Here is a 22,206-nt window from a genome sequence, read left to right as displayed (position 1 = left end):
AACAGTGTACGTACGTAATCATGTGTTGATACGATAAGTACTCAATTGTAAAACGGCTCCTGAAATGAAAGTCTAAATCGATAGTAGATACAATGGTGCTCCTGATTCCAGCTAGCAAATGGTTTCAGGACCCTGAACACAAATTGCGAATTCAGGAGCGCGACTCACGAAACATCATCTTTGAGCTGAACATGATAAATACCGTGAGGTGGCTTATATTTCGTATAACTACATTCAGCATTCGACGAGTGTCGAGAGTTCCAAGCCAGAGTCCAATTTAGCAGCTCACTGTTTTTTCCTATGATAACATTACCTTATCATAAGACCTCTCAGATATCTTCAGGCAGCCATAAAATGCATTAACTCAGCTGGAAGTTTTACATCCGGAATGACCCATTTCTCTGAAGACAGAAAGACCTCGCTTCGTTACATAACGATAGCAAATATCTTCTTTGAAATGTTATAATACTTGGCAGCAGCAGGCAAGCAGCAGGTTTCCGATAAGATATGCTGCTTGACATAAATGTAAATAATATAACTACCGTCGTCTTCGATAAACCAGACTTGCCGCTATCGGCTCTAACGAAAATAAATATTGTAAAACATGCGCAGACTCGCCAAATAAGAAGCCTAGCATCGGAGACCGCAGCATGCTAAATGCTTGACACGAGCTCCCCACTAGTAGGCCATGGGAACGCTGTCCAGCGTCGATACGACCATAGAGATCTTATATGGGTGCAACATCTCTCATAGCTGCCACACCCGTCTACAAAGAAACAAATCATTTCTTACTGTCTGTAACGTCCAGCGATACTGGCGTGTCGTGCGGCGCAGTATACCACCGCAGTGTGCGCTGCGGTACAGCCTACTCTCCCAGGCGTCTTTCGGACCCAAGCTGGCCTCACCACGCAGCGCGGTTGAGTCAGCTCTACAACTGAGGCCGCACCACGCGGCGACCGACTGGGACCCACTTTTAAACCGAATACAATCCCCGTCAGCTGGCGAGTCACAGTTTCCGCTAGACCAATTCAGTTGAACCAAACGAATGCCAATTCAGGATTTCGTTACCGAATAGAAACGCCCCGCCTGTCGGACGGACCAAAGGGGAGGCCAAAGGCAAGTTGGCGACATGTTCGAGTGGAGTTTCGTGTACCGCTGGGGGCTTTTAAAGTTTTCTATGCCTCGAATTTCCTGGTGGAGACAATAGGATGCCAGCGGGCCGTCCGGTGGCTGCCGAGCTCCCCAGTCACCCATTCAGCCATTCTCCGGGCGGCCGGGAGAGCCACCAGTCTGCATAATGCACAGTCCGCAGAGGGTCGCGAGATTCACGTGCCGTCCCGGCGGCGGCGGCCACCGTTGCCGGCCCATTGCCCAGAGCGAAGGAGCCGTTCCTGCCCGATCGATATGCTCAGTATGGACTGCAAAGTGCTCCGGCGCAGCCATTTTCGTCCGCGCGGCCGATCGCATCCAGTACAAACTCGGGATAAATCGAATCGTCCCGTGGAAATGGTTCGGGGGAACCTCCGGGTTATGGCACGCAGCACGGCCTCGGTGAATTTTATCCAGCAATACCACCTCTGAAATGGAGCACTCCAGTCGCCTTTCGAGCGATGGAAAAGCATCGGGATTGCTCAAATAAACCGTATATGGCAAGTAAAGACTCTGGAAAACACAGTTTTCCTTTTACTGATCATCGACAACGCTCAACTACAAATCAACCGACCGACTGGGGTGGAGTAGGATCTAAACGCAGCCGAACGCACCCTGTTCGGCTCTACTCCCCACCCGAACGCACCCCTCGGTTTCTACTCACCATCCGTTCTTCCTGCTGAGCGTCAGTCCGAAGCGGGTGTCCCGGTTGACACTGACGCGCACGCCGGCGATGCCGAGCCCCTGGGATGTGACCAGTCGGCCGCGGATCACCGAGACACGCCTAGAGGGCAGACGGCCGTCATCTAAGGATCGGGGAACGGCCACGGGCAGCCGGGCATTGGCAACAAACTGCCCTGGCTGAATGGATAGAATAACAAAAGGTTTTGTTTTTCAAACCGTGGTTTATTCGTTAAGTATTTTCGTCCTTTGTTCAGGTTGTCAAGCCAACTGAATAGACATTTTTGGAATATTATCAACACATATTACCAAAATTGTTATGCTATTTTGTCAAAAGGACGTAATAGTTCTGATATAATAAATTGTTCTTGCATAAAAGATCACATTAATGATATCTTCATCAACATATTTTCTTATCAATTTATCATTCTGCGATATCACTAACATCAGCAATATGTATTCCAGTAAATAATGAAAAACATCAAGATGTCTCGAATCACAATCACGTACCTATCTAAAATTACATCGTAACGAGAAATCAAACGATATCAAGCCGAAAACAGGCGTTACCGAGCCCGTTTACGCATGTTGCTGGACCAATTTAAGTAACTGAAAAATCACGTGCTTGAACATTACTAAGAAAATTAAAAGGCCACCAAGGAGGGCCGATACTGAAAAGTGTATAAAAATCACCAATACAAGGGATATATCAGGATAAATGCCGCCACCAAGAATGTCGGCTGAAAATAGAGGGTAGCCGGGAATCGAGCCCGGGCATGTCCTCCCGGGACGTCACACGACGTCGCCCGGACGTCAGTGTGAGACCCCGACGTCAGCGGGGCGTGGTGGTGGCAGGATGCAGCTGCGGTCGAGGATCGGGGAACGGCGGACGGACACGCATTCCGGGGCGACGAATGGACAGGACTTACCGCGGCTCGAACGAGCTCCAGAATCGACTGCGTGAACAGACACCGGCACAGGTTACCGAGGGTGGCGCCGGGCCGGGCGGGGCGCCGGGCGGGCACGGGCACACACAGGAGACACGAGAGACGCGGACAGGACGGCACAACACGCGCGCGACGGGCCTCACTTGTGGCTACACGGATCGGCGACAGACGGTGGTGCTCGCCGCCCGGCCAGCAAGAGTCCGGGAGCTGTCAGTGATCTTGATTTAGATCAGTGACGAAAAGAATGGCATAAGCAAGATTAGTGAAGAAACTTCACGCAATGAAAGCTCCAAAAGGAAATCCTTTGGGAGATGACAGAAATAAAGCTACAAGAGCCGAGCATTGCAGAAGTCAATAACTGAAACAAGAACTAAATCTGATTAATTTTCTTTATTACCGGTTAACGCATTTTACGATAGTTGAATGTCCGAGGTGATTTCAAGACACATCGTCCTTGAAGTAAGCTTAGTGTAACCATTTTCGTAACGAATTTCTTTATCATACGACACACCACCGTCCGTCCTGTGCCCAAAGCCAACTACTGCAAGAAACTGACAAATTACCGGCATTCAAAGTTTTTTTTTCAGCAGCAGTGCTGCATTTAGCTTTATTTTGACAACGTAAACAATAGATCCAGTGCAGTCGAAGATGACAACAGAGAAGAGAGAGCAGCTGCCAGCGCGTTGATGACAGAACAGAACTAGAGAAGAAAATATATAGCAAGCAACATTAGACGAGGACAGAGATACAGTGCAAGACAGGAGAAGGATCTGCAAGGTTTCCGCTCACGACGAGCTATCGATGGTCTCGCTGGCTGAAGTTCAACGTAAGCAAACTCCTGTGTGGGGAGTAGAACACAAATGTAAAACTGCAATAAACATCGGATGCATATTATCCCTTTCTAAAATAGCTCCATAATTACTAAGCGGCTAAGCACCAACCAGAAAAAAATACTTGTGTGACAATATTGCCAAAGTAGAGGGGCCTGAGTAAGCTCTTAAGAGTGTGACAGCATAACCTTTGATTCGTTTTGCAATCTAGCTATGCGGAAACTTATGCTGAACAAGCTGCCGAAATATAAATGTGTATGCATCGCTTGGTCGTCGCCTTTAGTCGGGATTGTGTAAGGCGCCGCTTTAATCATGCTTCCTTTAAATTGCGCGATATAATGTTTGTCAAAGCAATAAATTAAATTCAAGTAGTATGCCGCAGGCAAATGTTACGTAAGCCACATACTCTAAAGCGTTTAAGCCAATAAGCGGCAGCAAACTTACGCAAAGTAGTGGAGTGAACCTTAACGCAATGCAGTCGTATCATTGAGCAAGGCCTATTTCATTCGCAGTTGGCAAATATCAGGCAGTTGTACAGACGGTGCAATCTCAGCTGGCCTTCATGGCTGCCATTTTAGAAAGAGACAATATGGCAGCCGATTAAACTGAGTCGAACCAAGAGTCTGTAACTGCGGCGGCGCGCCGGCCGGCGGCGGCCGGAGTGCGGTGAAACTCAACTGGCACAGGCGGAACTCAGGCGTCTGCCCCACGCGCGCTCAGTGACGTCACTGGTCACCCGCTGGGAATGACGTCACTGGCCCACCCACCTCTCGCTGTACTCGTCCTTATCGGCGTAGTCCTGCACCGACTTCTCCTCGATGAGGAACTTGACGCGCTGGTAGAACGAGGCCGTCTGCCGGGCGGGCTGCTTCCTCAGTAGCACGTCCACCGGCTCGGGGGAGATCAGACACATGAGACTGTTCTGGCAGTTGCTGTCCCAGCAGCATTCCGAGTCGCTACAGTCCTTCATTCCGTCTGCACAAATAGAGAGAGGGCGGCACGTCACTGGCAGAAACAGCCGCAGAAGGCGGAAGAACACGTATTACGTAAAATTATCGGAAGTGGCTGTAGGGACGACCGAACTTCATCCGTCTTTCTAACCACAAAAACACGAAGTGAAACTATCATAACTGGGGCCGTAGAAGGACAGGATTTAAGACAATACGCCTGACTGGCGTAAGATCAGGAAACATAATTGTTACGATGTTACTATGTAAACGATGACTTTATTATAGTGTCCCTATTAGTTATCAGCATTTTATCAGTCGACACATAATGCATAAACAAACAGCGTCCTTCTAAAAAAGAAATACAAAGTTTCAAGAAGCCACCAGGATGCTGGCTCCCATTTCCATACCAAGCCGTCTGGCCTGTTGTTGTAGCGAAGTGCTGCTCTGTTGTTTTAGCATATTCGCCTCCCAGTGAAAGGCCGCCGTAAGGCTCGCGCGCCTTCTGTGTCGTCCCGTCTTTGTGGCTCTCCGGACTTTGGCCGGAGCTAAAACCGGAGCCGGAGCTGCCATCTCCATCTCCGGGCGACCTCTGAGCGTGCCCATCCGCCGGATTGGCCCGCCTAATCGCATGAGCCGGCCGGCGCCGACTATGGGTCGGCCAAAGTGACCGCCGCCGCCGCGCCGGCCCGACTGCCCCCGGCGGCGGTCGACGGCGGACGGTGGTCGCCGCTCGGTCGGTGGAGGCGGCGCCGTGACCGGGAGCAGTAATATGACCGCCCCCACCACCCCCGGGACACCATCTAATGTGACGCCGGCATAATAGGCCTGTCTCGGGCCGCAGAGATACGGCAGACAGAGGCGCGATTAATAGAGAAGCACGCTCGTCGATAGTACGTTCGCCACGACACCCGCCTGACGCAAGAAATGCGTGCGAGAAAATATTCACCAGCCTGTTTTGCAGCAAAGGGGACAGTTAGTGTTACTGAAAGTAGCAGAATTGAGCTGCATAAAATAACTCTGATGACCACCGAACCGAGAGAATGGCTTTCATGGCCGACTGAACGGTGTCCAGCGGCACAGCATGTGTTCAGGCGCCAACTACTCCTGCCATCTAGCGGCAGATACTCGCAACAAACGCAATACCACGGCTGAACGTGGCTGAGCTTCAGATCAGCTTCAGATAACCGCGTCTGATCAAACTTATTACATATATGATATATCACTAGTTTTGCTATACATAGAAGCGAATCCTTTATAACATGTCGCTTGTGCATTTAATATTGCTCAGCAATACCACTGTCATTGGGCATCATCTACATGATATAGGTATCTAAACAGACGAACCATATCCCAGAGTGTCATTCGTCAGATACTGACGATCTATTTACTAGCATAGCCGCATGGCATGGCAATGTGTAACAAAAAAGATGCTCCACGCAGCAGCTTTACTCAGTTTTTAAATATTCAAAAGCAGAAAATGCATATGGGAAAAGTTGTTGATGACACTCATATTTCGTTCCCAGGGACGACATGGTCATGGTCGAGCAGTTCCACTCGGAACAATGTTCAGCGTCTGAAAGCTTTCTCTGCACTTAGGCTAAAAGAAAAGCCGGCCTATTCTGAAGTTAACAGCGCTGTCCGGCTATTGTCACGGCGCGGCCCGGCGTACTTGGCACTAGTAAATATCGGCAACGGCCGGCGCCGCTCCCTGTTGGACACACAGCTGCCAGCGCGCGACGCTCAGCCATGTTCACGAGGCTATTTGTCGGCCGACCTTTGGCTACCCGGCGGCAGAGCAGCGTCTTACGGGAAGACGCTGCTCTCAGGGCAGGACGCGGGACGGCGGGAGCGTTACCTCAAGACCGCCCACTCTCGGCTGAGTGAGGTGCAGGTCCGAGGACATTGCTTGCAATCAACAAGAGTCCTCTTCTCACTACGGGTACCTACGAAATCAATCCTGAGATCGATCTTCAACACTAGCTGACCCTAAGCTAATCGCCTATGGTCTGATGGCAATGGATGCTCATTGGCCTTGCTAAAGCAAGAAAAATTGTGATCGTCTTTGATTGTTCTTTGAAGGACACTGCCTGTCTCTTCTCATCTCCACCATCCCATTGTTTTCTATTTAACCTCACCTGTCGCTGCCGACGATTCCTCTGACTCACCTCCGTCGTTGTCGATGCCGTCTCGACAATCCATCTCCAGCGGTATGGAACAGTTGACGCCGTCCCAGCCGGTGGCGCACACACAGCCGTACCATCCGTCCGTTTTGACGCAAGAGCCGCGCCCGCTGCAGCCGCCCGGACAACCGGCTGGGGGGAACAGACGGTCAGTCGTGGGTTTGGTGGGGTGTGAAACAGAGGGAGAGGGAGGTAGAAAGGGAGGTAGAAAGAGGAAGGCAGAAGGGGAGAGAGATAAAATCGTATTCAGCTCCAAAATCATATATTGAGTAGCCACCGAGCCGTCTACCTTATTTCATGCTCTATTTCATATATTTCTATTTCATGTGCCTATTTCATACTCAAGCATTCATCTTCAGAGCACCGTCTCAAAGCTTTGACGTCATCCACCGTACAAAGTAAACGCCACTCATCAAATTTGTATGCTGTGTAGCTAGTTGCTAACAACTCGGCTGGTTGCCATGATAATGTTCCAAAGTCAACCAGGGTCAAAGCGGCTTGCACACAACACGGAACACTGCAGTGCGGCATCGTCAACGAATTCCCGCAACAGGTATTGATTTGTCTCCTTCACGCTGTCGTGACGTCACTGGAGCGCAGTGCACATGACGTGTGAATTAGTGCCGGGTCGGCCGGACCGCAGTGTGATGAAGTGCTCCCGGAGCGCCGCCATAACAGCGCGCCCGGCCGGCTATATAGCCCGCCCGCTGAAAGCCCTTCACGGAGCCGGCTGCGCGTTCCCCGAGCCGCACCCGCTCCTCTGTCCCGAGAATCGCCGTGATGCATGAGGCAATCATTTTTGTCCGCCGGCGCCGCGCACAATGTCGAAAATCCATTGTGATGTTTTTGCGCTGTCCGGGCGGGCACATCGTTAAATTTACATCTCCTCGGGTGGCCGGCGGACAGTGAGAAATGTTGCGCCTTGTCAGTGGATGGTGTCGACACATTATCAATGGTGGGGCGAGCCGGCCGGCCCCACAGACGGCCCGCTACGAAGGCTCGACTTTTTGGCAGCAGCTCAACCAATAAGAATGGCTGACACGAAGAGGGCACTACAAAGTTTGGTCTCGCCCATTTCGAGACCGAGATGAGCCCGAAAGCGGCACTCCACAAAAACATCGCCCCATTGGCGGCCGGCGTCAATAGTGAGGATGAAATGAATGTGTGATTAGATGAGAAGAAACGGCAGCCGTCGAGCTCCTGCAGAATCCGCGGCGGTCCTGCCGGAGAATTACTGTGGGCAGGGCAATGGCCGCCCTCCGAATGACCGCTCCATCGCTTCCAGCCGACCGCTCTGAAGGCAGCATGCATGGCCGATGAGCCAATATCGTAAAACTGAAATCGATGATGGGTAATCGATGCTGCAAACGGCCGACGGTATTAAAGGTGACCGGTCGGGCACACATTTTTAATGAACTCAATATCACTCGCCTTTAACCCTTTGTTAGGCGAGCGCAGCGGGAAATACCACAAGAGCTATGCCATCGACAGATGGGTTTGTTTAATCAAGGCCCAGCTTCAAATACCATTACCAGACTGGTATTGATTCCTCTGAACTCCAACGTTCCGCAAAGAGCCTATCATCCCTCAGTCGATATCATTTGACATCGGCTTCGAGGCGTTACATTTCATCAACTCGACCGTTAACACCGATTAATCTATCAGCTCTTGCGTCAGGATTTCTCGGAACTCAGTGAACTGGCGCCACCAGTCCAGTTTGACACTCGAGCCGTATACGAACCACTCCAGCACCATTCTTTAGTTCCCCACCCCGCCGCGTGGCGATGGTCTGTTTGTGGTAGGTCGCGACACCTTTTGCCTGTGGCGCCCACCTGTCCTGTTCCCGTCAAAGCCTGTATGACATATGCACAAGCTTAAATACCCCTCCTTCCAGGGGTTCCTCCCACTCCTGCCGGGGTCCCAGCCCTCCTCCCAGGAGGTCGGTGCCGCCGGCCCGGGTCCTCCTCGCCTCAATACGGACAGGACGGCTCGATACCCGTCGCCTCCGTCGTCGCCGTCGGCGCCGCTGAATGCCGTCGCGACACGTCGTCGATCAGCCGGTGACGGCGGCGCCGGCGGCAGCTGGGAGGTTCTCAGTGGGAGGACGCCACAGCGGCCATTCACTTCACCTTCACTCGCCGGCTCTGTCAGATTTACACCGGGGCACAAAGGACCGACGCCCCCCCCCCCCACGCATCACAGTTCCGTCGCTATCGACGAGGACCGCACGTGAAGACGGCGCGTGGTTCCGCGGGGAGCGTATTGCCGCCGCGCGCCGGGCCCATCGCCACGGAGATCGTTACGGGTCGGCACTCCGATGGGAATGGTGCTGGACGGCGTTATGCGCCAACGAAATCGATTCGGATATTATTCAGCGGTGCGATAGGTGCAGGAAGGTGAATAGCAGCGCACAAACAACGGACGTAATAGGCTTCATAAAGGTTGTTGATTTTCGACCCGATGCAATGGTTTATACTGCTATATAGCGTACGGTATTTAAATTATTTTTCTAAGAGCGATAATGTGAGAAGTACAAAAGTGCCGGGTTGATTCGGTCCCAATTTGAAAGAACATTGATATAAAACTGAAAGATATCCGATTTCCGGTAAAATTGTGTGTCAATAAATTCTAGTGCAAGAATGAAATGCAAAAAAAAAATACACGCCCAGTCGCAAGTGATGCGATCAACACAAATGAAGATATCTGAATGACTGAACGACAGTCTTGTATGCGTTTGATCAAGTTAAACACGCAATGAACCTGAAACATGCACATGTCAATCTGCACCGTGGTTGCAGCTTTGCAAAACATGCACCACCAACTTCGGACTAATTTCGCCAATCAGCCGAGTGGCATTCCAACTCGACCGAAGCAGACCGCACCTAACAAAACAGTAGCGGGAGCGCAGTGCCGGGTTCGCGTTCCCAACACTGCCGCTCGTATCGACCCGTACCGAATTACGGAAGTCCGTCCATTAACGTTCAAGAGATAGCGCGAGCAGTAAAAACGGGCCGCTGCATTAGCCGAACGAACCGTGCCGAGTGAACACAGCTGGACGTACAAAACGCAACAACGTCGGATAATGCACGGAAAGTGCACTTCGGCAAACCCACAATGCAATGGAAAGTTCGAGGAAACGCACTGAAAACAGACTTAATAGGATTGATTTCAATAGAAATGCAACTTCAATACGGCTAAGATTAAATCGTGGTATACCCTGCAGGATTTGCTGTAACCAAATATCCCATCCATTAGTCTCCTGACATTGAATCCCTGAACAGGCACTCTGTAAATAGGCAGTGTTGTGTTGAACGATTATCTTACAGTTCAGTGCCTGCACTTTCATAATGATGTGTGTGCAAATTAGCACAGTCATATCCATCATAATATTGCTAAACAAAAGGTATATTGCACATTCACATACAGCCAAAAGCGATTAGAAACACTCACGTATGCTGCAGTGTTGTCCGTTCCATCCCTGGAGGCAGACACAGGTGCCGTTCTTGCACTGTCCGTGCTCGCTGCAGCGTGGGTCGCACGTGCGGAGGTCACAGAGCTGACCGTTCCAGCCCGGGTCGCAGACGCAGTCACCCGCCTGACACGAGCCGTGGGGGCCGCAGTCCAGGTTACACCGAGCTGAAACAAAATCAAAATAAATTAGTTCGGACTACACCTAAACGCCACCGTCACTGTCACGATTCCGCTCATGTCAGCAGCACTGAGTTCTGATGGTCTGGACAGCTCACGACCTGGTGCACAGGTCTGTCGCAACACCGTCGCCCCGGTGCACTGTGCCGGCGCACGCCACTAAGCCTGGCTTAGAAGCGTCATCTGATGTAGCCCTCCGGCCGGCGAGACGTCGGTTTATCACAATTTAGCACGCAATTACGCGCTGGATTCGGAGATATTCGCCAGATGACGGCGCTCGCTGCAGCGGCCGACATGAGACACGAGCTCCATGCTCGGCGACATGACACCGTCAAAACGGGAACGGCCTGACACTGCGGCGAGCACAGCGACGTCACCGACCAAAGCCGGGCGGTGGGCAGGCAGTGGGAAAATGTCGGTATCGCTGCGGGCGGCGCCGGTGGCGACGGCGCCTCGGGCGTGTCTCGGCGCCAAAGTTAGGTCGTTAAATCGCGGCCTGTCGGCGAAGAGTGACAAAAACAGAGCCTTCTATTGACACGGGGACAGGACGGTGGGCGCGAGGCCCGTCCGCTGGTTTGAGTGGCGTGTTCGGCCGATCTGATCGGCACTGGAGGCGGTGGCCGACAGACTCGATGGAGGGCGTGTCACAGACACTCCGCCCGCAGACGGAGTGACCGATGGGCCACACTGCCACAGCGACATACTGTCAGCGGTCCTACTGTTGGACGGAGACAGTGGTGCCAGGCGCCAACAGTCCGACGTGGTTTGCGTTATTTATCGCGAGCGGCATGTGAGACGGGAAATGCCGCTGTATGAAGCGCAGCAAAGCCGAGTGATATTGATACCTAACGGGATCAGGTCACTCAGGCTTCAATAAAAAATTATTTGAGTCACTTTAAACGTAATTAAATATAAAATGTTTTGCAGGCTTGTTCCAAGAATACGAGAAGTTCCTTTTTACTTTACGCAATAGATATCAAACAACAGCAAAGTAAAATGAAAAAAAAAATGAAAGACGAATGTCACAAACAGCATCCAGCAGAAAGTTCGCAGCTTTGCAAAAACAAATGATTACATAAGTCACATTCACTGTATTCCCTGAAATAATCCCCTCTAACCAATCCATATTAAATCCTCTATTCTATAGGTGTAGGTACTATATGATACAACTGTTTTCCACAATCCTACTCAGTCACTCACGTTTGGCGCACTCCGGCCCGGTCCACATCTCGTCACACAGGCACCGGTCGCGGCTCAGGTCGAACACGCCGTGACCGGAACAGTCGGGCAGACAGCGGCGGATCCTCTCGTCGGGCTGCTGACACGCCGAGCCGACCCAGCCGGCCAGACAGACGCAGACGCCCTCCGTGCACACCCCGTGACCGGAGCAGGTCGGGTCGGCGCAGTCGGCTGGCGGGGGGGAGGGGAGGGTCACTGGGGGTATCTGACCGGAGCAGGGGTCGGGTCAGCGCAGTCGGCTGGGGGAGGGGGAGGGGAGGGTCACTGGGGGTATCCGACTGGATCAGGTCGGGTCGGCGCAGTCGGCTGGCGGAGGGGGGAGGGGTCTTTGAGGTACGAGACCAAGAGCATTTGTTGGTACAGCTTTGGATGGATATTTATACTGTGTTGGCTAGTCCAAGGCAGCTTGGTTATATCTACGTTTTGCAATGATAGATGATTCATATTCAAGAAAATTATTACAACCATATATTCAAACTTATTGCCCCGGTTACCAGTACATAACAAAGAACGGCGAATGCATTTAGCATTATTGCCATGGTGGGTTTGTTTGAAGAAGGCTATGCCACGATGTTGCAATGTGTGATGGTGATAATGCATGTTTAATGGCCCCCGCACTGGCGCCTCAGCCTGTCAGCGATGTCCGCGGGTCTTTGAAGTGCACCGAGCGCTCTAATGATGTGTCACCATGACGTGTATGAAACATTAGTAACTTCTAACGCACATAAAGCGGCAGAATAAGTGTCATTAGCGACATTTACGACCCTGTAACATTTCAAAGCCGATTGTTGCCTTTCTAATCAAAAGCGTTCCTTGGAAGTTCGTGGGCAGTAACTTACAGCGTAAAATATGCATGCATTCAGCCCCGACACTGATCATAAGATAAATTTTACGCGAAGGGAAGACGGTTGCAAGAATTTTTAAGAGGTGCTGGTGAACAAGCTCAAAACAAACTCAACAAGCCGCAAACAATACATTCGCTAATGATTGTATGAGAGCGAATCAATCAGAATCTCTAACGCTACGGCCGAAGCAATCTGGCTCCAAGGCAGCGGCAATCAATCCGAATTATCCCCCGTAACATCCGTCCAGCAATCAGAAATGAACAGCCATTCGAAGCTAAGCCGCCATTTGTTGAGGCAGGCGGAGCATGCACGCTGCTCTGACATGTGACCTCATTAACCCAACGCCTGAGCTCCGGCTGACGGCGGCGAAGTTGGTATCGGGCAGGGGATCATTCGGCAGCGGCCCCGACGAACTCTTCAAGATATCGTCCCCATCGGCGGCCCCGACGAACTCTTCAGGATACTGTCTACATCGCTGCCGCCCTGGACAACTCTCCAGGTTACTGTCTATACCCCGGCGGTCCCGAGAGAGGCCAGCTGGACACGATCGGAACCACCATTCGACAGCGTCCGCCGCCTGATACCGTCCCGTTGAGTGCCGCTCCGGCCGAGCCCGCAGCATGCCAAGTGGTGAACGGAGGGTGGACGGACGGTGGGCGGTGGACGGAAGGTGGACGGGGGGTGGACGGACGGTGGAGGGTGGAGGGCGTGCAGTGAGGGGGGCAGGATGAACGGAGGCAGCTGAGGTTGGAGGCAGAGGAGAACAGGGGGCGGAAAGCGGACGGAGGGTGGTAGGAGGGCAGACAGAACTAGTTGACAGATGTGGGGAGAAGGAAAAGAAGCATGGGATTCAGGCGAGACGCACTGCTATAGATGAACATAGACAATGGAGTGCGGTAAAACCAGCGGCGGGGGTTCACTTCAGTTCACTTCAATTCAGTTCAGGCGACGGACCCACCGCCTGCATCACTGCAGCTCCCCGACCCGCCCAGAAAACTCCACTCGGTCCACCCCACTCCGGACAGAGTAATCCAATATTCCCGGAGAGCGGCCCGGCCGCCGCGCTCGTCGCCAGTCGAATCTCCAGTTAGAGAACGGCAGATATTCGGGCGAGCCGCCGACATGCCCTTATCAAAGCTTTCTTCGGGCTCCGCGGCGCCGAGCTATTTTCGAACCGCGACGTTGCTGCTCATAGCGGAGACTTTCATCGCATTTATGCAATTCGCTGGGGTGCCATATGGGTCTGACTTTTCGTTTCGGTCTTGTATTTCGCTCGGGTGAACTTTATTCTGGCGGTATCACCGCCTCATCTCGGCTCTTTTCTCCTTCCCTCTGCCTTTCCGCTCTCTACCGTGTTCATCCTACCGGCCCCGACGGCGGCCATATTAACATTTTACTCATCTTCCGATGCCGTCCATTGTTGGCGACATCAACTATTCAGGCCGTCTCCGCGCACTGCGAGGCCGCCCGCTCGGACCGGCTGCCTTATTGATGCGCGTCTCGTCAATAGATGGCGTTGGGAGGCAGCCGTCTACGGTAAATATTGTATACGGCGCCCGGTGATGAACGAGGATCCGGGCGGCCGTCTGACGAACACATTTACTCCCCGGCGCTGTAAGGAGGCGGGCGGCCCGACGGCAAAACGAGCTTTCGTAGCTCGTTACCAGGTGGATCAGTCACCGCCGCCGGCGGCCGGGAGGCGCAGGGCACAAAGAGGGAGAGAACACGGGCCACGAGCTGAGGAGGGGGAGGGCAGAGAGACTGAGGGAGGAGGGGAGGAGTGATGAGAAGAATGGGTGTGGAGAGAAAGAGCAGACCTTTCTGGAGCGTTCCCATTCAGCAACCCCTGCGCCCCCGGCGTCCGATCTGCACAGGTGTCTCCGCAGTTGCCGTGTTGCATTAGAAAATCGATCGGTATTAGACTCACTACACGGTTTGTACATTGCGGCGGAGTCCGGAATGATTGGGGCCAGGACTGTGTGAAGGAATTCAGAACGTAAGAGGGAGTCCAAGACTCCGGCATGTGTGATGAAATCCTTAGCATGCAATGTTATGCCACCTCGGTATGTGTCGTTATCATCCAGCATGACAGTCGCTCCACAAATGCACAGCATGCACCCGACAACCAGCAGACGTCCGCTATCAGACAACATGCAATGCAGGCAAACCCATTGTTGATCCAACCTACAAGCCGGCAATCACTGACAGTGAAGCGGTCATCGCCACCCAAACCGAACACCTTGAAACCCCTCCGCACCCTAGAATCTCTCAACTAGCAAAACCATCCCCGTCGTCCGCTCACCTGTCTGACAGAACTCGCCCTTCCAGCCGGGGGCGCACTCGCAGCGTCCCAGCCGGCAGACACCATGCCGGTGGCAGTCGGCGATGACGCAGTCTGTGGCCGGCAGGTCACACTCTGCGCCCTTCCAGCCGTCGACGCAGTGGCACCGGCCGCCGCTGTAGCTGCCGTGGTTGCTGCACAGCACGGGGCACACGCCTGGAGACAGAGGGAGGGGAGGGGTGTCAGTCGCGGGGAGCTGAGAGAGGGAGGGGTTACGAGAAATGTGCTGCAGCTCCCGACCGGCGGTCGTTATTTGTTAGACGGCGTCAAAATTACTTCCGTCTGCATAATTCGCAGTGCGAGACCTCGCCCGAAAATGGCCGACGTGATGAAGAAAGTAGAAATATGAGCAGACAAAGATCAACAAACGGCAGAAAAGGAAATGAGCTGCATTCTTTAGATGATATATATCTTATGTTGGGTTAATCAGGGTAAACATAAACAAGCTCATAGCTTATGACATAAGGTATACTGCTAGCTGGTTTCAGTGAAACCATGGCTACGCCGACTAACCAATTTTATGTAATATAATAAGTCATGGCCGATGCATCAAAACGAATTCACCTACCCAAAACATCAGCTACAACATAAAAATTACTACCGATGCGAGCCTCACACCACCCAACTACATATGTCGCGTCGCCGATATCCGTTTGCTCCCATCTGGCCGCGGGTCTGGTAATCGCTCCGCGGAGAGGTATCATCGGTATACGGGGAGCGCGTGGCTGTGACCCGGATGTACCCCGCACCCCACCCTCCGGGGGAGGGGTCACTGTTCAGTATGCAGCCACCGCGGACGGGGGCAGATGGAGCGGCCGCAGCGTCCGCGGGCACTCGGCCTAACGCTCCTCAGCCGCTCTTCAAGCGCGAACGAAACGGACCCCCATCAGCGTCCGAGGCACAAGTTGAAGTCGGGAGCCAAAACGGTCGCGTTTCGGCTGCGGTCGAGTGCTAAGCGAGCGATCGGCAGAGCGACCAGGTGGCCATCGGCATGGAATGGCCGTCACGTCTGCAGGTCAGCTGCGACTCCCGACTCATTCAAGGGTCGAGCTGAATTGGTTGGAACTTTCTCGGCACGAGGTACAGGTCCGCTCGATCACTCAAAACTTTTTTACTACCTCCTGGAGGATTCATTTTCATCAAACCAGCAAGATAAGAGTATATTGAAAGGGTAACTCTTTGCTACCATTATGTGCATAGTAACGGTACGTGGTTGATATGAACTTATTCGCCAGCGAAGAGTATTATTACCATGTAAATATCAATATTACTCTCGCGATCCAGAACATCACGAAAACTCTTTCCTTTTGGGTATCGTGACTCGTGTACAGATAGTCGTTTCATGCGTGGATCTTGTTTACCCTCGTGAAGATGATATTTGAAATGGAATCACTCAGCCAATCAGAAACGAGATCGGCCGTTTGCGGTTTGAAGGCCGCGCGCATCTGTCAGTTTTCGGCCGTTGGTCTCCGAGAGCGGATGTGAGCAGTGTCGGTGCCGCGCGGCGTGGCCGTTGGTGATTGTGCTTGCGTGTTGTTCATCGCCTATAGAGCCTCTGTGGACATTTTATCGTAAGTACCGATGTGCTAGAGCATTGCATGCCGCTGAGTGGTGTTAATTTGACCTGGTTAACAGGACCCCGTGCACGGCCACGTGGCCTAGGTTGTGAGTACGTACATTAATTTTGTTGTGATGCTACAAGTTTATGCATTTTGTTGGTGACTTTGAAAAAGCCTTGCACTGTAGTGATCCAGTCTCATTATCTCACGCATACGGGCGACCACCCAGGAACGCCGTCGCTCTCTTCAAATATTGTGCGCTGTGCCTTATCCAATATGAGGGCGCTGAATGTCTTGTATTCACATTCAAAGTGCATTCAAGTTGTATCGTGGTGTTTATTTACCGCTTGTGCATTGTTGAACGCTTCGTATAAATTCGTATGCATAAGTGGAGAGTCTCACAATGTTCATTGCTGGTGTGCCCCTCGTATTGTTTGTACGGAAGCCAAATATACATTGTTGCTCTTGAAGCATGTTTTTTTAGTTGGTGAGCTCCGGTTAACAGAAGCTTCGTGAAGCTTCTGAAGCAAGCGTCTGTGAGTCTGTTACCATCCTCTGGGGGGTTTACACTAAAGGAAAGAGTAAACATTACCATGTGACAAAGGGTAGGCCAGAAGAATACACTCTCTGTAGGAGGGTAAAGCACAGAGTAGATGATGCGTTACTCCCTAGAAAAGGGTTCCGTTTAAGATTTACCCTTTCAAAGAGTGTAACCCAAAAAATGTTACACTCTAGACAAGAGTAAATCAAAAGAGTTTACCATTCAGAAGATGGTAAAAAACGTCTGTGTGTCATGTTACCCCTCCCTGGCGAGTTTACTCTTCATGAAAGAGTAAAATTTACCATCTGGAAGGTGGTAAAAAACGTCTGTGTGTCAAGCTACCATGCTATGGCGGGTTTACCCTTCAGGAAATGGTAAAAAAGTTTTCAGTGTATAGTAGACGGCCGTGCTCCTGGGAGATCCGCGGGCAGTGACACTGCACGGCAAACTTGTGCTCTCGTGCAATTACTGTCACATCACGAACAGTCTAACTTCGTTCAAAGAGACAGGCTGATGTCATTTGCATGAGAAATATTTTATATTTAAAGTTCGAGCTTATAGTTACAATTGTATTTAAATGTTTTATTTCCACGCCAAAGAAAGACGTTGCAATGGAACATGCTACGCTGTCGTTTAGAAGTCCTGCTTTTACGTGTGTGGCGCTCCATTCCGAAGCTTAGGTACTCACAATCCACAGCAGCTTCCTCATTGTTGGGAAAGAAACAGCGTGTTCCCTCGTCATAAAAGAAACCGCCGCGTCACTCCCCTCCTAAACATATCGACCCCATCACCGCGTGATCCCACCCCTCGGCTCGGCGCCACGACGCAGCCAAGAGCTAAAACACAAAGCCTGTTTTTCGACACTCGCCGCATGTTGGCCGGTATCGCCGCCGAGTCCCCAGCTTTTACACTAATGAGCTCCATGCATTACAGCGCAGAAACAGCCAGATTAGTGCCTATAAAGAATGTCACGCGAAGGATGCGGCGGCATACCTCCGTGCCGTGTCGTGCCGCAGCGGCCCGGCTGTGTGGGGTGGGAAGGGCTGGGTGGCAGGAGTGCGGCTTGCCCGCGGAACCCGGCGCTGTCGCCGGCGCCGGTGCGTGCTGTTTGCTTTGGCCCCGATCCGCGGCGAACAAGACAGTGGGATGGTGGTCCGCCGCCGGCGCCCGCCAAAGAAAAGCTCCCACCGCAATAACTCATGATGATGGAATTACAAGACATGACCAACACCGAGATAACTAGATGGCTGGTTTATGAGGTGGTGGCGTGGCGAAGAAAAAATCCGTGGATTGTTGTCGTTCTTACTCATTTTTCTTCGCCAACACAGTTGATTTAAAACGTTGTAGATCGTATAAACGATTAGTTGTGCAGACATATCTGTCTTCATCATCGTCAGTTCTAAGCGCAGTATCATGTTGTCCTCTAAAGCCTCAGCATTAAGCCCCACTATCACCGTGAAATACGCGCCACTTCAACGGCTCTCGTAAGTTCCTCCACATGAATCTGTAAGTTTCAGGGAAGTCATGCGCTTCGTGTCACAGAAACACGTGACCTTGTCAACGTACGGTGATAAATTCAGCTCCGTTTGCCAGACCCGCATTATCAAATGCTACCGCGCCGATTAGCTTCAAGGCGCTCTGTCGACAGTAAATCAGTCCTCCTTGTTCAGCCCACCTAATGAAAAAACAAAAATATTCATCTGGTCATGTGATAAAATAAACATCTAAACCCGTACCCACCTTCCCCTCCCCCTCGACCCCAGCTCCCTCACTCACTTGTGGCGCAGTCGGGTCCGGTGTAGCCAGGTCTGCACGTACACTCGCCACGGCGGCAGCTGCCGCGGCCCGAGCAGTTGGACGGGCACCGCAGAGTGTCTGGTTCACCCGTCTGAACCGCCAGCTGCACCGGAACCGTCGCCTCGCCGTCGTTCAGCACGGCCACGAACCAGCGGCCCGGCTCCAGGTGTTCGATTAGGGTCACGTTCTCCAGCAGCTCGTCGCCGAACGGTGAGCGCCCGGTGCGGCGCGACAGCACGCGCGCACTGCGCTCCAGCGCTCCGGCGCGCACGAACGCGCCGAACTCGTGCTGTGTGACGCGTGGCGCGGCGTTACGGCGACCGTACACGGCCAGACTAGCCGACAGAGGCGCCGTGACGGTCAGGTTCATCACCTGCAGAGGGAGATGGGAAAGACGATGAAATGATTAGTTTGCGAAGGTATTTCGAGATTGCAAGCGGTAACCACCTCCCGGCCACCCTCTCGTAACCAATTACTGTCAGTTGCATGATAAATGGTTAAAGTTTATGGAGCTGGTAGCCGTTTCAACTCCCTAGTAACCTGCCATCGTCCCAGTAACCTGCACTACCGTCCAAGTAACCTGCTACGGTCCCAGATACCCATTTGCCGCCCGTCACCTTTTACCACCCGTCACCGTTTACCGTTCGTCCCCCCGTTTACCGTCGGTCCCCGTGCAGCCCACCCATCGATCAGCCTCCGCCGATAGCCGGTCGGTAACGGGTCGCCTTTTTGCCGCTGCCGTGACCGGTCCGTTAGTTTGTGGCCAGCGACCTGCTCGGGTCCCGCGACCGCAGCACGCCGCAGACGGCGACATATCGGCCGGGCGGTCCGCTCCTAGGCGGGGGCCGAACGGGCGGACCGCTCCATTTAGAGGCCATCGATGGATGGACGCCGGTCACGCGGCAGGTAGGGGGGGGGGGGGTAGCAGGTGGGAGCGGGGGAGGGGGAGGTGAGGTGGCAGTAGACGGCCCCTGCGCGGCGGTTACAGATTCTCCAGCGAGGAAGGTCGCGAGAGGTCACTGTATGGCTCTGTTGGCCCAGCTCTGTCCCGCTGAATCACGACGCCCCGACACGGCAGTTCCGGCGCGGCGGCCGGTCGGGAGTGTGTTTGCGTGTTAGAGAGCCACGCTCGTCTGGTGTGCCGTCCGTTACGGAACAAAGTGTCGCCGTCCACCCACAAACCCACAAAACTAGCACCGTGTCCGAGAACAAGCTTACTAAAAGCCTACAGGCCTTTTCTGAGAATAGTGGCCGCATGTTTACAGAATATTCGTCTGTAAAAATTCAGGCCACTACGAAGAGTTGTATGAGTGCCGAATTTTCTGTAAACGTCACTTTAATTGATTGAATGTGTTTTATCTTATCATTCATATGAATTTTCCGTGCCCGGTACCGTATCTATTACACAATGCTTTTAGTAAATCAAAACCGGATATGTCTCGAGTCTGAACGTGTCAGTGGCTACTAAGTGAATACCATTCGTGATGTCAAATTTTGTCTTGTTGGAAACCATCGTCACTAAGATTTCATTTTATCCCGCCACGCGGGCGCGGCATATTGACTACCTATGACGTCAACAGGACAGCAATGTGCACTTTGAGATCGTCATGATGTCTTTCGAGGGCAGCTTTATGCCTTTTGTGGGCTTCGTAATGCCAGCTTTAGGACCGCAAAGCCATATCACCCTGATGCTTGCGCTAGCCTTCAGGCTCAATTTCAAGGCATAAGACACTTAGCCCTCCGTAAGCCCCAGTCCTCTGTATGCATCCGCACCTGTTTGAGAGCTCTATGACCCATCCACATTCCACCACATCCACGCACTGACCTGCGGTCGGTTGACGTCGTGTTCCACGGTCCACAGTTCGTGCGGGGCCAGTTGGTGGACGACAGCGGCGCCTGGGGTCAGCCGAGAGGGTGCCGGAACGGGTGGAGGGGTCCGCGGAGAGACCGGTGAGGATGCTCGTGACGGCGTGTCCGCTGCGGTATCCGACACGTCCACTGTGGAATGGAGGGAACGGGCGGGGTAAGATGCAGGTCACATCGTCAGAACATGGTGTATATCGGCGGTTAATGCCGTCAGCAGGGAGAAGGGAGCCGTCGGAGCAGTAGAGAAAACAAACAGGAGTGCTGCCTGATGCGCCATGGGACACAGTGGTTTACCCAGAGTCCCATCAGTTTACGTTTCAGCACCTTGGTTTACCAGTCAGTCAAGTCGTTCTGGGTTCCAAATTATCTCCGTATCCCCTGGGTAACGACAGCTAAATGGAATACCAGTAGAGCAAACCACCAACCAAGCAAATATTTATCGTCCAATATGCAGTGTAACAATCACGATGGTATGTCAGTCCATAATTACGCATAGAATATCGTTAACTTGCTTTTCGTACTCCGTTCGTAAGCCGGAGCGCCCAAGAACACAATGTTCCGCGTAGTTATTCCACTGGTCCCTAGATAGCGCTGGGATCGCGGCGCCTGCAGTTATGCTGCGCCGCAACACTAGGGCCGAGCAGCCAATGCCGCGTTTACAGCCGTGTGGAAGCCTGAGAATGACATAAACATGGAAAAATGAACAGGTAAACGGCCAGAACTGCCAATACCTTTCTTGAAAGTGAAGGTGAGAGTAGGTATGAGATGAGAGAGAGAGAGAGAGAGAGAGAGAGAGAGAGAGAGAGAGAGAGAGAGAGAAGAGAGAGAGAGAGAAGAGAGAGAGAGAAGAGAGAGAGAGAGACAGAGAGAGAGACAGAGACAGAGACAGAGACAGAGACAGAGACAGAGACAGAGACAGAGACAGAGACAGAGACAGAGACAGAGACAGAGACAGAGACAGAGACAGAGACAGAGACAGAGACAGAGACAGAGACAGAGACAGAGAGAGAGAGAGAGAGAGAGAGAGAGAGAGAGAGAGAGAGAGAGAGAGAGAGAGAGAGAGAGAGAGAGAGAGAGAGAGAGAGAGAGAGAGAGAGAGAGATATGGAAAGCCATTTCGGTTTTTGTTTTCGAAATAACGATCGGTATTTAACCCCGTTGTGTTCATTCATTATATAGTTCCTAAAGGAATACGCAAAGTTATCATGTAGCAGCACATGTTTTGCCCAACATTTATGAAATGCACCAGCGATAAGCAGGCGTGCATCATTTTTCCTCACTTTCGCGCGAAGTCGCATCTCCAGTGGGGACAAACAGACTGAAGCTGTTTGCCGGCGCTGCAGTCTCGGCGATATTCGTCTTGCGCCGTCTGAAAACTCACAGAGCCGGGCGGCGCCAACTGGTCCGATAAATCACACCCCGCTCTGCATGCAGTACACACGCGGCCCGGCAGCAGCGGGCTCCGAGCGGCCCAAATAGGCCGCCGCTGCAGAGCTCGGCTCAAATGACGGCGCGCCTCCGGCCGGATGAACTGAGCGGCTTTACAGCTCAGTCGGCCGGCGATACACCAAACGACCGGCCCCGGATGGCAGCGGAGCAAACATATTGCCCTGGCGTCCGTCATCGCCGCGCCG

The 22,206-nt window shown here is 52.5% G+C and overlaps 1 protein-coding gene across 2 annotated transcripts in view; it reads right to left on the bottom strand.

The window, feature by feature from the left end:
• Positions 1-22,206, bottom strand: part of LOC122394458 (teneurin-m-like) — a 64,258-nt gene that overhangs the window by 32,835 nt on the left and 9,217 nt on the right. Inside the window, exons 3-11 of one of the 2 annotated variants that reach the window (XM_043391347.1) lie at positions 20,533-20,705; positions 18,687-19,080; positions 14,772-14,966; positions 11,586-11,795; positions 10,188-10,373; positions 6,723-6,869; positions 4,375-4,582; positions 2,760-2,786; positions 1,814-1,933 (exon numbers count right to left, since the gene is read on the bottom strand). In XM_043391347.1, coding sequence (XP_043247282.1) covers positions 1,814-1,933; positions 2,760-2,786; positions 4,375-4,582; positions 6,723-6,869; positions 10,188-10,373; positions 11,586-11,795; positions 14,772-14,966; positions 18,687-19,080; positions 20,533-20,705 — 1,660 coding nt within the window. The remainder of the gene's footprint in view (positions 1-1,813; positions 1,934-2,759; positions 2,787-4,374; positions 4,583-6,722; positions 6,870-10,187; positions 10,374-11,585; positions 11,796-14,771; positions 14,967-18,686; positions 19,081-20,532; positions 20,706-22,206) is intronic. The other variant, XM_043391348.1, reaches the window with a different exon arrangement.

The sequence above is a fragment of the Amphibalanus amphitrite genome, unplaced genomic scaffold (genome assembly GCF_019059575.1).
Source record: "Amphibalanus amphitrite isolate SeventyFive unplaced genomic scaffold, NRLGWU_Aamphi_draft 000592F_arrow, whole genome shotgun sequence".
Classification (NCBI taxonomy): domain Eukaryota; kingdom Metazoa; phylum Arthropoda; class Thecostraca; order Balanomorpha; family Balanidae; genus Amphibalanus; species Amphibalanus amphitrite.
Note: the sequence above shows the minus strand (reverse complement) of the source record. Positions and strands in the feature narration are given on the sequence as shown.